General features: G+C 34.0%; 3 protein-coding genes across 6 annotated transcripts in view; 2 read left to right on the forward strand and 1 right to left on the reverse strand.

Moving 5' to 3' along the window:
- Positions 1-14,503, forward strand: part of LOC116768781 (CUGBP Elav-like family member 4) — a 281,956-nt gene that overhangs the window by 266,696 nt on the left and 757 nt on the right. For 2 of the 3 annotated variants that reach the window (XM_061526812.1, XM_032659604.2), the window contains 7 exons: positions 11,403-11,573; positions 11,853-11,967; positions 12,110-12,283; positions 12,501-12,590; positions 13,432-13,509; positions 14,006-14,182; positions 14,261-14,427. In XM_061526812.1, coding sequence (XP_061382796.1) covers positions 11,403-11,573; positions 11,853-11,967; positions 12,110-12,283; positions 12,501-12,590; positions 13,432-13,509; positions 14,006-14,182; positions 14,261-14,388 — 933 coding nt within the window. In that variant the 3' untranslated portion in view covers positions 14,389-14,427. The remainder of the gene's footprint in view (positions 1-11,402; positions 11,574-11,852; positions 11,968-12,109; positions 12,284-12,500; positions 12,591-13,431; positions 13,510-14,005; positions 14,183-14,260; positions 14,428-14,503) is intronic. The other variant, XM_061526815.1, reaches the window with a different exon arrangement.
- The window catches only part of LOC116768782 (parkin coregulated gene protein homolog), a 204,071-nt gene that overhangs the window by 185,328 nt on the left and 4,240 nt on the right, over positions 1-14,503 (reverse strand). The window lies entirely within an intron of this gene.
- LOC116768315 (putative mediator of RNA polymerase II transcription subunit 26) overlaps positions 1-14,503 on the forward strand; it is a 41,531-nt gene that overhangs the window by 10,148 nt on the left and 16,880 nt on the right. The window lies entirely within an intron of this gene.

Raw genomic sequence — 14,503 nt, forward strand, 5'->3', positions numbered from 1 at the left:
GCTTCGGACATCTTGTGTTTTTTTTTTTGTAGACTGATATTGAAATATACTCGTGGATCATTCAATATAATAAATCACTTATACACACTGCGCAGAGGAATATACTACTCGTATGACACTTTTCATTAAACAATGACCACACAAATTAGCAATGTGAGTTTTTTATTCGGCAGCCATTTTCAAAATTTTCGGAAATTAATGTGTGGCATTCTGTATTTGTAAGTATTACCGTTAAATAATATAATTATAAAAGATAGATGAAAACGTAGGAACGCTTGTAAATTTTCGTACATAAAAAAACAGCTATAAGAAATAATGAAGGAGAATTTCACTGCTATCTTAATTGTTTACGACGTAGTCCTACTTTAATCGCCCACTTTATTGCTACAGTAATAGTCCCAAGGCTACAGACAGGAAATGTTTTGTCAAACGGTTTGTTACAGAAAAAGGCGCTAACATAGGACCAATACCAAATCATTAGAGTATAATGTCCTCTTGTTTGTCACTTGATAATTTACTCAAGGTGAATGGAATGAAGTAATTGGAATACTTCCAACTTCGTAAAATAAGCTCGGTAGATTGTTGAATCAACTCTACACAGTAACTTCATCCATCAACTCAGTAGACCCCGGGGGACTTTAATATGCTAAAGAAAATGTTACATAAAACAAAAGTTTCTTTTCAATACATAAGTATATATTTACGGAGGTTTTTAATGATAAATGTGTTAAGCAAAGGAAAAGGTAAAACAAGAGTAAAATCGGTTCAATGAGGTTAATAGCTGAATATCCCTTGAAGTATCTTCGACTGCAATGCCTCGTGCTCATCTCCGCTATTTTAATTCCACTGGACTACGGAAATTGGTCGCAGTGCCGGCGAAATGAAATCCCTAATTGTTGGAAACAGAATTACACTATAAAAGCTTTACTGCTTAAAAAATAAAGATCATTTTACGAATTCCATTCCTAGGAACAGTTTAAATCTCAAATGGACAACGGTTTTTAACGGAGTCGGTTAAAAATACAAATTCAGGTGCATTCAAAGCAAACATTGTGCATAACGTCGTCATTTAGCCAGTCTCTATGCAAGTTTCATGCAAAGGCGTACTTGAATAAGTTAGGTTTGTTTTGCATAAAAACTCGCATCTCCGAACTCATAAGGCCCTATTCACAATGCTTCCCGCGGCTACATACTCTGCTAGATTTCCAAAACTCCGTTTGCGTATAATGTATGTAAACGTTAAACATATGTCGTATTTCCTGATATTAGCGCTGAGAGGTGGCTAGTAAACTTAGCAAATTTGTATTCCGAGATATATCCCTCCTTCTAACAATAATTTTAATCATATCTAACGTGAGCGACACGAACTATTAATCACGTTGGACCGTTTCCTACTCGCCATCCGGTAAACAGTGATTAATTTGCTTAATATGCCGTATTCTTGCAAAAATAATCCTAATACGTATATAAAATATATAGGAATTCATTTCTAATTATTTACCAAATTAAAACTTTGCTTCTTAAATTACATAACAAACCAAGTCACAGACTACATAGAAACAATGTACAAGTAATAATCAGGATATCTGAAATGCTGGGTTGGTAATTGGGACGCAATGATGATATCGGACCCTTTTATAAAGAGACAATCAGACTGTATGAACTCTTTGTGAACACACCTCTACCGGTGGCTAGTCATTTGCATAGAATAACAAGTGAGCACACTTGAATCTCAGCACTATTTGCTCAATCATACAGTTGAAGGTATATTTACTTTAAGAACTCTCTCGGTTTTTGTTTCCCTCTTCATATTTAATGTTTCAAATGATTTAATTTATTTTTTCTTAATTTTCATTCATACTATTAACATACAATGAATTATTAATTATCGTAAATAAACACCATAACAAACAGTAAGCTAGTAATGAATATTGCGAATAGATTAAATTTTAAGTTGACATAGCTTACGATATTAGTTAAATTATATATTAACGTATAATCAAAAACCATTACCTGTTCTTAAGTAACAAATTAAAAAAAAAATTGTCAAAGGAAATTCAAGTGTCTAATAAGCGTTTTTGAATTTGTTGTTAAAACGCTCGGGGCGTCGAGACCTAAATTAAAATTAACTGTAGGCTGCAATGAAACCTCTCACGTTTCAAGCAACGACAATACAAAATCAGTGAGTGGGAAAAAATAAAGAGAAAATAATAAACTTTGACTTTGTTAGCCTGAATCATGAAAGTTTCTTGTAAATTTTACTGAATGAAAGTTTACTGGGAGTGCATTATTAATGAGGGATCGTATGAGCATTTCTTACTATCTACTCTTCGTTTGTTTTAGCTTTTATGTCTTCAATATTTTTAATCTATAACTTATTGGTCATTTAAATGAAACTAATATATTTTCGGATACACTACGCGGATTATATTATTTTAAAACTTAAAACATTTAAATGAATAATACTCGCGAAAGTCTTAGATCTGATTATTGGTCATTAAAGATAAAATGGAGAAAGGAATGTAGCTGAGTAAATTAAATAAACGAAATGATATTTTGTAAAACATAAACATTCCTAAATTGAAAGCTTAAAATATTACGAATAAAATAATTAGCAGTTCATAAAAGATATCAAAGGACAGTTAAATCTTAATTCTAAACTCTACAAAAACAACTTTACAACGTCGCTAGACTCAAATCTTTATAATACTTCACATTTACGACGCGACAATACCAAATGGCGTTGCGTAAAAAATCCTTAACACTTTGAGTGGAAAAAGCGGTGCTATATAAATAAACAGGCGCTATCAGTTGTCGACACTCGAGCGAGTTGCTCCGGTTTTAATAAAAACACTTGCTATTGCCCGGTATAAAGGAACCCTTATCAAGTATGGAGGCGCTCGAGGATAAATTATGTTCCCGAAGATGAAAATTAATGAGGTAAAACTAAGAAACGCGGCGAAACTAAGCGGTTAATGACCTTTGAAGGTTTTAGTTTCTTTTAAAAGTTGATGAAGTTAATCTTTTTAAAGTGCCTTATAGCTGGATCCGTCCATTACTCAATTGGCTTTTTTATGTTATAAGAAATATTTTCTAGTATTCTTAACGACCTGGCTAATAATATTTTATAATTATTTGTTATTTTTAAAGATGCCCGATACTTTAAAGAAACTTTTATACTCTTAGATTTATATTTTGCTCACACGCATTGTTTGAGACGTTTTACATTGGACAGTTATTTTTCTTGAAGTATATTAACATATTATGTTTTTAATTTTATAAATATTTTTTAATTTAATATTTAAGCAAAAATCAATTTAGAACTCATATATTTTCCTGTGGTGTACCTTAAAATGTATAAAAACTATCACTTAATATTAAATTTAATCAAGTTATTTTATGAAATCTTTGGCAAAAAAATAAAACAAAAGAAAATATAAAAAGCTCATATAAAGGTTAATAGAAGCACACAATCTTATTTAAACTTAACTACTGATTTATATCTAACACTCAACCTTCATCATAAAAAAACTTGGCCAAAACGAGGAGCCATCGCTCAGCCACCACAAGGGAGAAGAGAAAATACGCCTGCTATTATTTCTACTTGAGCGCAATCGAGGAAGATATAATAATAATAAGATGTCAACTTAGATATAGCAAAGTATTCGCTACGATTATTCCTCGGACCGTCGGATCTAGTTACAAGCTTACATGATTACTTTCTAGGTATGTTTCTCTTTGTTTTATAATTCCTTGTCTCCTTACTGTTTACTTTATGACTTATGTCATCCGTCATTGTGACGGTAAAACAATATATAGTAATTACAAAACTGTTGAAGAAAAACACTCTGTAACTTATTCATAATCAACTTAAAAATAACTTTTAATCAACATACCGATCTTAAGAAAGCCAAGTTTCATGTAATTTAGTAATCAATTACCTATTTTCTAATCATATTTTTTCTTATAAATCCACTGACTTTAGTTTAAAAAGTTGTGTCATAAGTTCGCAGAACGTGTAAGACAGGCTGTCTTAAATTTATAAGAAGTTATTTAATTACCTTAAGTTAATTTATTGATAATGTACATTACGAAAATACACATAAAATGGATTGGAGAGAAAACAAAAGTTCTCTAGAAACCCTATACCTGCCTACCGTCGGCGGGAAATTGACTCCCGTCTTCATTAGCTCCGAGTCGCTAGACGGGGATTTAAAAAAAAACTTCTTCATAAGGAGTTTAGGCCGGAGTTAAGTTTTCCATCAGCAAAATTAAGGTGCGTGCTTAATATCAAAACTTTCCCCTAATGGGTTTGAAATTTTACATTTATTAGCCGAGCTCTCGGCTTAATCAATTTATATTATGACAAACGTTATACCGCCGTTTTGACGTACAGACTGAACACCCGATGTTTTCAATTTTAATTATAATTCGCTGTAATGAATTTAGATATTTTGATGCACGTCTAATAGCTCGTTGTGGATTTGATGTGAAGTTAATATTGTGGAAGATTATTATTACGGCATATTAAAATTTATCTAAGTTTTATAACCATACTTAATGTGTATAAATCTTAATTGGGGCATAACTTTTCGCTTCTATTTAGTTACATAGTATAAAATACACTCATGTAAAATGAATCTCCAAATATTTTCCTATATTTTGTGTACACATGAACCGATAAAAGATAAAAACTACTTACAGTTTGTGAATAAAACATAATGCATAAGCCCTCTTCTTTTTAATTGGGGCTTAAAAGGCCTCTCTAATCCCAACGTGGGTTCTCGGACAATATGTAACATTGGCATCATGGTCCATAACTCAGACATAGTAATATAACTTTTATTGCGAACGCTGTGCGGGTCATAATGCCGAATATATTAACAGTTGGTGAGTTTTCCCAGAATATAAACAATATGTGCAATACATCGTTAAACTCACGGCTTAATACGTGCGAAGTCCCGCGGCGTTACTCATACGTATTGAAACATTCTGCAGCTTTTACGACATGAATAGATCCCTCCATATATTACACTATTTATGTATAGATATTCAAAGAGCTTAGACATTACGCAACTACCTTCAGCCCGAACATAATCTTATATTTGATTAGGCTTCATTTTCACGAAATATTTGTACTTAAAATTTATAAACGCTACGCTTTAATACGCTATCAAATAAGCTCCTTAACGGCTTCCTTATGAACAATAGAAACAAAGAATATAATAAAATTAAATATCAGAGGACCCTCAACACAATGGGTCAGTTAGAATTGGAATTCACAAATACTCGAGGCCTATCAGACGCACACGTAACAGCGCAGCCTCGAGACACGAATTCGTTTGATCTCCTATTAGGTAAATAAAGAAGTACAAGGTACAACCAATTGTGAAACTAAACAAGCCTGCTTCAATGGACCCTTACGAAGTGCGTCGGAAGAAACAGAAAACTCCTTTTACTATAATTGGACGATGAATAATACAAGAGGCAGTTATTACAGACCGAAATTGGAATAAATAAACGTTTGTCGAATCGCTCGCCGTCCATCCTGTAGTTTGTATACGTTGAATAAATGAATTTATTTCAAGAATTCAATGAAAACTTTCTCTGTTTTTTTTTTTTATTTATTTAGGGTTGTGATTACTTCAGTTCGATTTAGGACGGTTTAGTTGTTGAGGATTTTCTTTTTTTAAATCATTAAGTATTTGAATTAGATTCTGAAATAAACAAATTTATTGAGAAGGCAAAGTTTATTCAGGCTTGTGTAATAAAAGCTGATCTACCCGGCTCAAGGCGAATCCTCACCAACTATCGTCTCTCGTTACAGCAAACTTTAAAAGATTCCAATTAACTTAGAATCTTGTAACTACGGCTTCATCATGTGCAGACTTTTGGAGAATTCAAACAATTCACGCTTTTTGAGACCCTATTAACATCATTCTAAGTGTCATTATCGACAGAAAGTTCCGGAGTTGCAAACTGCACTTACGGGATGCATTCTTTGTAATGCTTTCAACAAAAATTTAAAGAAACCGTTGTAAAAGCGTCGTAAGAGCTGTCTTCTTGCTCTTTTCTCATCACCTCCTCTACTCTACTCTACTTTAACAAATTTATCCCCACATGACAATGATTATATGAAACAATAGAAAAATTTATTTTGTGGACCATATTTTTCTGATTTCATTCCTTTAATTTTATTTACAAGATTTTATATTATTTTTCTCTTTACCCCCTTCTTATCTCTATGATTTTAAACAAAACAGTGCAACCGATTTCATTAAATTGTTTTATTCAATTTTTATTTCCCATTTTTATTCGTTACTTGCTTTTAAAGGCAATCTCGTCTACGTCCGTGTTTAGAATGCCTTGTTAAACTAACCTTAAAGCGCACAGCGAGGCTTTTAAGGAACAATGCCTTATAAGCGCCGTCTTCGACACTACCGACCATTTATACGGGGATATTAGACTTGGTACGGTTCACCCTGTAATAAAATAGAGTAAAGCTGCAATTACACTAAGGCGGTTTGAGGCCCAGAAATGTTAAGCGTTTTCTTGGAGATTTTTCGACCAAATCTGTTCAGAGAAATCTGTTTCGGACCATTAACGGTCAGGGCGGGATTGTTCCTGATTTTAATATGGCTATTGTGTGAGTGGAATTTGTAATGCTACTGTTAAATGTCCTAACCTTATCTTTTCAACTTTAGTTCTGTTACTGTGAAAAAGTTTCGTTATGAAAAGGTCGTGTTATCTGTTATTCGTTTCACTGTCAGTACAAATTTATTAATATCTATTTATGAAAAATTATCCACAGCTACATTCTCATTGCAAATGGCTCACATAATCCATGTAGAAATTTTTTATTATAATGACGTGAATTTTTCTAAAATTCAGTGTAGAAATTCGATTAGAAAAGTAAAACACAACCTAATAAGGATACTTCCATTTATATTCAATTTAAAATATCTATGTACACATTTATAATTTCGCTTCTGTGTAATCAGTCTTTCTTAACAATAAATGATACCTTTCAGCCAGTTTAAACAGTTCGAAGCGTTCCCTTAATCACGTCGCAGACCGATCACACCTCGCTATTTGTGTTTCAATTAAGCGAGAGTGAACCTGCGGTCTTCTTCGGTAATTACATTAATCAGAATATCATAGCACAAACCTTATGTTTAACTTTCATCAAAATAACAAGCGAACAGAATTCAGATGTTCAATGTTCGACAAGTTTGTTAATTGGAGACGAATATTAGTGACCTTGCTAAGGTTGCTTGCGTAAGTGCTTTTAGCTGGAAATTATATATAATTACGTTTGAAATAAACAGACAGTATTCTATATTAATTACAACGTGGGATAGTTATAAGTTTTCGTTGGCTTCTGTTACATTTATAATTATTTGAATTCATCTTGTGCTTATAACACTACAATGACAAGTTTCACTTCATTTATTTTTTTTTTTATTGTTTATGGCTGAAATAAAAGTTTAATAATCATTCGGTAAATTGCAAGGTTTGTTAAAAGAAAGTAATGATTTAATATTTCCAATCAATCATTCTGTAAACGCGGCCTTATAAATGCGGTCCAACCAGCACGCCCTAGACACAATGCTATGTAATGTGTTACGTGTGCAAACGTGACGAAATGCACGTACACGTGAACTCGTACACGTGAAAACTGTATGTCTCTCTGTAAAAATTAGTAAATAAAAAACTAACAGAATCCACCTCCAGTCAGTAAAACTTGGTTTATCTAGAGGAGTATTTGTGCAAAATTACGTAATGAAAATCTTTATACAGCTATATTCTATATTATTTTATATTTTTAAAGCGAGTGATGTAACCATATGCGGCTTATAAAATACTAACCACCAGTATTCCAGCTTCCAGCTCTATCGATACTCTCTAAAGTAAACTCGATACAGTAGAATCACGTTTTCTGTGACTTCTAAGTCAAGACAAAGTACTATCCCCGACGAAGTTCTAAATCCATTTTACGAAACGACTTGATGAAGTGCACTTTCAACTCCAAATTCTAAAGTCAAGTAAAAATATATTCGATGTTAGATTTTATATGAATGGAAGCATTATATTTATAATTTTTAGAAAATTTTGCAAAATTAAATTCAGAACATCTTGATCGTAAAATTATATTTATGAAAAATTTTCATGTCTTCATTTGTAATTTTTAAAATTATTTTATTTTCCAACATTCATAAGCTTAATATTTATACTTTTCACCAAATTTAATATTTGATAGATTACCGGGGATATTAGTAACCCTTACTATGCCACACTTTAGCATTATGCTTTTCATCGTGGTGGAAAAGCAAGACCTTCTGGACCTTCTAGAACCCTGATTGTAGTAAGCTGAAACCGTTAAGAGAGAAAAGCAAGCTAAGGCTCGTACTGCGAAAGACTTAAATCGTTTCTGCCTTAATTATTTTTCATGATCAATACGTCTGTCCAAAAGTTAGTTCGACTTCAAAACCCATGCCGATTAAATCTGGTATACTCCAACGCTCATGCTATTGTTAGGTGGACAGTTTGCGTCTACGAATATTTATGAAGTAAAAGATATATAACAACTCAAACCGACGACAGATTACTGTTGAAAAAAGCAAACAATTTCTCAGCTTTAGCTAGTTGACATTTTTGGATCAACAAAAAAAATGTGCTGTTTAAACCTTCCAATAAGAATACTGTAAGTTAGGAATAATTATGCTAATTAGTGTATTTTTTCAAAGCAAGGCTGACAACTTTTAGACATTCATAATTCTGTAAAGAGAAATATTTGTCCGAATCTGAATCCAGTGAAATGAATATAAAAATTCTCTGTAATTCTGCTTATTTCTCTATTTAATGGCGGCCATGGACGGCTTATCTAACCGATGGCTACAGTTCCATTATAACGCATTAACATTTCACAGGAAACCCTCTGGCAGTTATTTAGTGCGGTGCCGATTTGTCTGACTGTCCATAAACCATCCTTGTTTATATACATCACCGGCGTAGATTCCGGAAGTCTTTGAAATTATCTTATGAATTATAGCAGAGGATAATTTCCTTCACTTTCCCTTAGACATTTTACATATGTTTAATGTAAAATACTTTCATGTATTATTAATACTATGTGCATGTTCTAAAATTTGTTCGTACTAATTCAAAGTATGAACAATATCAAAAATTTTCAGAAAAACTTTAAAGGAAATTTATCAGCCAATTTATAATGTCTGAAAATTTTTTTAAAAAATCTTTTGTACGCCAACATTCTGAGCATGGAAAGAAACAAAGCAAATACATAGTTATTAAGTACTGAGTAAATTCAGTGAAAGTGAAGTTATGCAACAGTTAACTGAGTAACAAGTCGAGTTAATTGGACGTTACATTGTAACGAATGGCCCCCTGAACCTCGTTACGGGGACGCGACGGAGACGATACGACCGCGTAATAAAATACTATCATCGTTATATTTGTAGACAAACATCTTAACGTCAGCGAGGACTAGAAACATGGCTTCGTCTATACTCCATTACATTTACTTTATTATTCCTAAAAAAAATCTTATCTAAGTTTTAACGCAATAGTATAATGAGGATTACAAAAAGACTACCTTTACTGAAGTATTAAAAAAATATAAAAGTTATAAGATAGATGTATAGAGCATAGTTCGAATAGCGCGAGAACCCTGAAAAGGGATCGGCAATAAAATTTATTTTTGATATTAAAACAATATCACCGAAAAGCCCAAATGTTTACAGTAAACATTTGTTACACAAACAATGGAATTGCGCGAATAAATAATCCCGCGATAACTCAATATTCGGATGCGTACAGACGTGCTCGAAAGTGATTATTTATTAAAGCTTATTTATAACAATAATTTTAATGATACCGCACGCAATGTTTACTGTCTGGTTTACAGAATAAAATATATATATATATGTATACTGAATAAGTTTATAGCTGATAGGCTTCTTAGCACGATTATACACCGTCGACATGTAGGTAGTTATATTTTATTGACGAATCAAAAATCATCTAACACATATTACTTTGTGATAACAAACATCACTGTCATGTAGTTCCATATTTAGAATAAGATTTAATTCCAGCATTTTATAACGATAAGCAAAAAAGCATCAATAATGAGATCTAAGACTTTCGCGAGTACTCATTGAAATGAAACTAATAGTTTTCGGATAACTCCGTGTATTTTATTAATTTAAATCTCGTCTGCCCGTGATCACGGTTGCTGCAAAGTAACCGAAACGTCGGGATTATGTAGTTTTTAAAAATAATAAAATACGCGTAGTAATCTGAAAACTATTTCATTTCATAAACGATAATTTGTGTTTCCTTCTCTTAAAACATTACTTTACTTTTAGATGTTTTAATTAATAGCAACTCTGAGTCAGACTAACCGCAAATTAAAACTAAGAAGGAATTCATTGAACCGTATCACAATGGTTGAATTACCCACTTAACATTCAAACAGAAGTCAATTAGGCAAATTGGAGACACTATAACTTGAAAGTTGGGTATGCATTTTTGGACGTTGGCCCAGACTTGTTGCATCGGGTAACCGACCTGTTGCTGCTGAGCCTATGCCACGATATTTTTGCCCCAGTAATACATAATGAATGCGCCCGACTTTAGTTTCTGTATTGTAGTTCCCTTCACCTGCCTCCGGGCCGTCGCTTGCATTTTTAAGGACGCTTGGGCCTCATTTTCTGAGGCGTTGTATGCTTTGCTAATGTTCACGTTTCCCTCACTGCCTATTAAAAGTGTAAACGTTTTACGTTTTGAGAATTATGTGTTCATTATTATGTGTACATTTAACGTCATGAATGTACTCATGCAAAAAATTAAAGTAAATTTTTTGTTAAACTCCCAATAAAATTACGAACAAGAATTACATTATTTTACAAATAGTCGTCAATGTTAAATTAAATTTATACACCGACAAATCTTGACAAAACAATAGCCATAATTTACGCTTTTTAAACAAGAGTTCAAAGGGTGAACTAACTAAGAATTTCATATCGCGTCTGACGATCGCTATAATGAAACATGGCTATTTCTGTTCCAACACTCTGTGAAATTAAGTGATAATTGAAATATTTCTCGGTCTTGTTTTTATTATATTGCGACCCACTTTACAATGAAAAATGTCCAATTTGCTTTATGATTCTGTGACTACGCTTTTTATTTACTTCTGCTTTGTAACTTTCTACGTTATTTGATTCATATTAAAAATTAATTCACTCAGATGAAATGTCTCGAAAATAATAGATAGTAATATCAGTAGCAATATATTTTTTTTTATTTATGATATATTTTCGTAAGCATTCACTAAATTCTAGCAAAAATTTTGATGCTAATTGGAGACCACGTTGTAGGGAGCCTCATCGAGCCTGGTAGTAAAATTCGCGGACACGGAAAAGGAACGTCAACTTCGTCGCATGCAGCAGATGGCCGGCAACATGAGCCTGCTGAACCCGTTCGTTTTCAATCAGTTCGGAGCTTACGGAACCTACGCTCAGGTCATCACCGAGCAAGTTGACCTACAGGTACGTTAATCCAAATATTGGTAGCTGTCTACGATGTTTTGGCAATAAATTAAAAGTATTAGCCATTTTAATTTGATATACAATAATCCCGTATTTTAAAAAAATTAAATCAAATTTGCTATAGTTAAAATGTTTTCCTTGCAAATTCAGACATATGATTGTATTTTATTTGCGTTATATACTACTTAAAAACCACATTGATATATAAACCAATTATATTGTTAAATAATTAGAATAATTAATTAAATGATATTTGATCATCCTGGTCCACACTTACAGCAACAAGCGGCATTGATGGTGGCCGCCACCGCCCAAGGCTATATCAGTCCTATGACAGCGCTCGCGTCCCACGCTCTAAACGGAATGGCCAATTCCGTAGTGCCAGCTACCTCTGGTGAATATTTGATTGCTTTATATAAGCCATCTCCTTATAATTTTTTGAAATACTTTTCACATTTTAAGTAATATTACATAACAACTAAACTATTCTTAAATCCCTTAAAAATATTCGAATTTAAGTAATGACGATGTTTCAGATAACTTCACCGGGCTCGCGATAGGCACAGGAGGTGGACAGCCACTGAATGGAGCGCTTCCATCTCTGCCATCGCCAACGATGCCAGGCTTTAACATGGCAGCTCAGACAAATGGGCAGCCACCACCGCAAGAGGCGGTATATACTAATGGCATCCACCAGACATTTACTGGACGTAAGTTTCAATATAATCTCCTAATCGATTTCTTACAACTCATCATTCTTTACTACTTCGTGTACGAAAGTATTCTGCCATATGTAATCATACATTTATTAAATTCTACATGGACATGCGTTCTCTTTGTTCTCCATGAATTGGTTCCCGGAAAGGCATCAAAGGGAAGTTTTGTATCTAGGCTTTATTTGATGACTGTTACTTAATGGTTTTCCAGCCGTGCCAGTGACAGCGCAGGGCATCCCTAACGGCGAAGCAGCGCTGCAACACGCTGCTTACCCCAGCATGCAGCCCTTCCCCGGCGTCGGTGAGTAGCGTTCAAACCACGCCTGTCCACGCCTTGTGTAGTTGATGTCGCTTTTACACCTATCAAAAATGTCTGAGAGTTCGGTAACTGACTGTTCGTATAGTGTTGGGAGTATTTTAGCCATTGGGTCGAATTAATTATTTAAGATAAGACGCCGTAGTTAAACTTATATACAGATGAACATCGGTCTTTTTAGAAAATAATATTAAAGAAGCCAGCTGCTGCTAAAAGTTTTGAAACAATAGCGAATCCCTTGTGACAGTTGACAAATTGGACAAAATATTGCTTATTTGTTTATTTTGAAATGTTGAACAAAACTTTATTGTTCTCAATAATGTTTTTGTGAGATGTTTTGCGATATTATCGCCAAATACTATCATTTCGCTAAACGTACAACTTATGATACTCACAAAAGCCTTCAAAATTTGTGAAAGATGATGGTGTGCCTACTCCCTCACTGTGCTGTGTGATCGTAGACACAACACGTAGTTTGTACTCAATGTTTACATCCAACACTCACACTTCTATACTTTTGTTTTATCTTTATTTATAATTTCTATTTACGACAACAACAAAAACACATTTTGACATCTAGAAGTCGTTTCATACACCACACAAATGTATCAATATATCCATTTATATTGGCAGCTTTATAATAAATGTCATGTTACGTAGGAACCAGACCTGTGTAATCATTCGACACGTATATTTAGTTTCAATCAATTTCAAAAAATTGGTCAAATCGAAAAATCGGTGAAAATTACATCGGTCAGGTGATGCATGATAAAGACGCAACATAATAGGTGTTCATTGTGAAAATGTGCAAATTGATGTTCAACAGCTTATCCAGCCGTTTATGGGCAGTTTCCGCAGCCCATCCCGCCGCCGATGTCGACAATAGCGCCAGCGCAAAGAGAAGGTAAGTGGTGCACTGAGCTGAAGGACTAGCCCGTTTCCTGATTAAACGTTGGACCTACCATGGAATCCAACGATCAGAGATCATCGATCTACCTATCAACGTTAACATGCCTGACCTGGCTAATGAATTCGATATTAACAAATTCTAAAAAGACGTCGCTGTATAATCTTCTTACCAATCTCCTTCGAGTTCAAATTTTAACGGACAATTATTTTCCATAAATTCAACATCCGTATTGGTAAATAATTGATTTGGTTTTTGTGTTTATGTTCTGTGACCTTTCGGCAACACCGCACGATTGTACAGTGTTATATAGAATGCTTGGCGATGACGACCTAACACTTTAACGATTCGTTTATGAATGTTAGCTTAATGCTTTTGTTGTTTTATGTACAATATATTTACAGAAAACCATATCTACAGTCCTACCAAAGTCATAAACTTGTTTAATTTTTGAATCTTGGTGTATACAGGCAGATTTGTGAGTTCTTTAAAGATTTTCTCGTGTTTCCAGGATGCTCCATTTCGGGGCCTGAGGGCTGTAACCTGTTCATATACCACTTGCCACAAGAATTCGGGGACGCCGAGCTGATGCAGATGTTCCTCCCGTTCGGGAATGTAATAAGCAGCAAGGTGTTCATTGACCGTGCCACCAATCAGAGCAAATGTTTCGGTAAATCCATTTATTTGTTAGGTCTCACATGTTTCGAAGGAGTCTTTTAAATCTAACAAAAAAAAATTATACGAACAGGCTTTGTATCGTTTGACAACCCGACGTCAGCCCAGGCCGCCATTCAAGCAATGAATGGCTTCCAGATCGGCATGAAGCGGCTAAAGGTGCAGCTAAAACGGCCCAAGGATGCCAACCGGCCTTACTAACCCTCGACGCCGTCCGCACGCGCTTATGCCGTGCCCAAGGTATCGGTTGTCTATATCCAGTATGTTTTAGCAAAATGATAGATGAACCGTAAACATCTATGCAAATTCAGGATCA

This window comes from Danaus plexippus, chromosome 4 (genome assembly GCF_018135715.1).
Source record: "Danaus plexippus chromosome 4, MEX_DaPlex, whole genome shotgun sequence".
NCBI lineage: Eukaryota > Metazoa > Arthropoda > Insecta > Lepidoptera > Nymphalidae > Danaus > Danaus plexippus.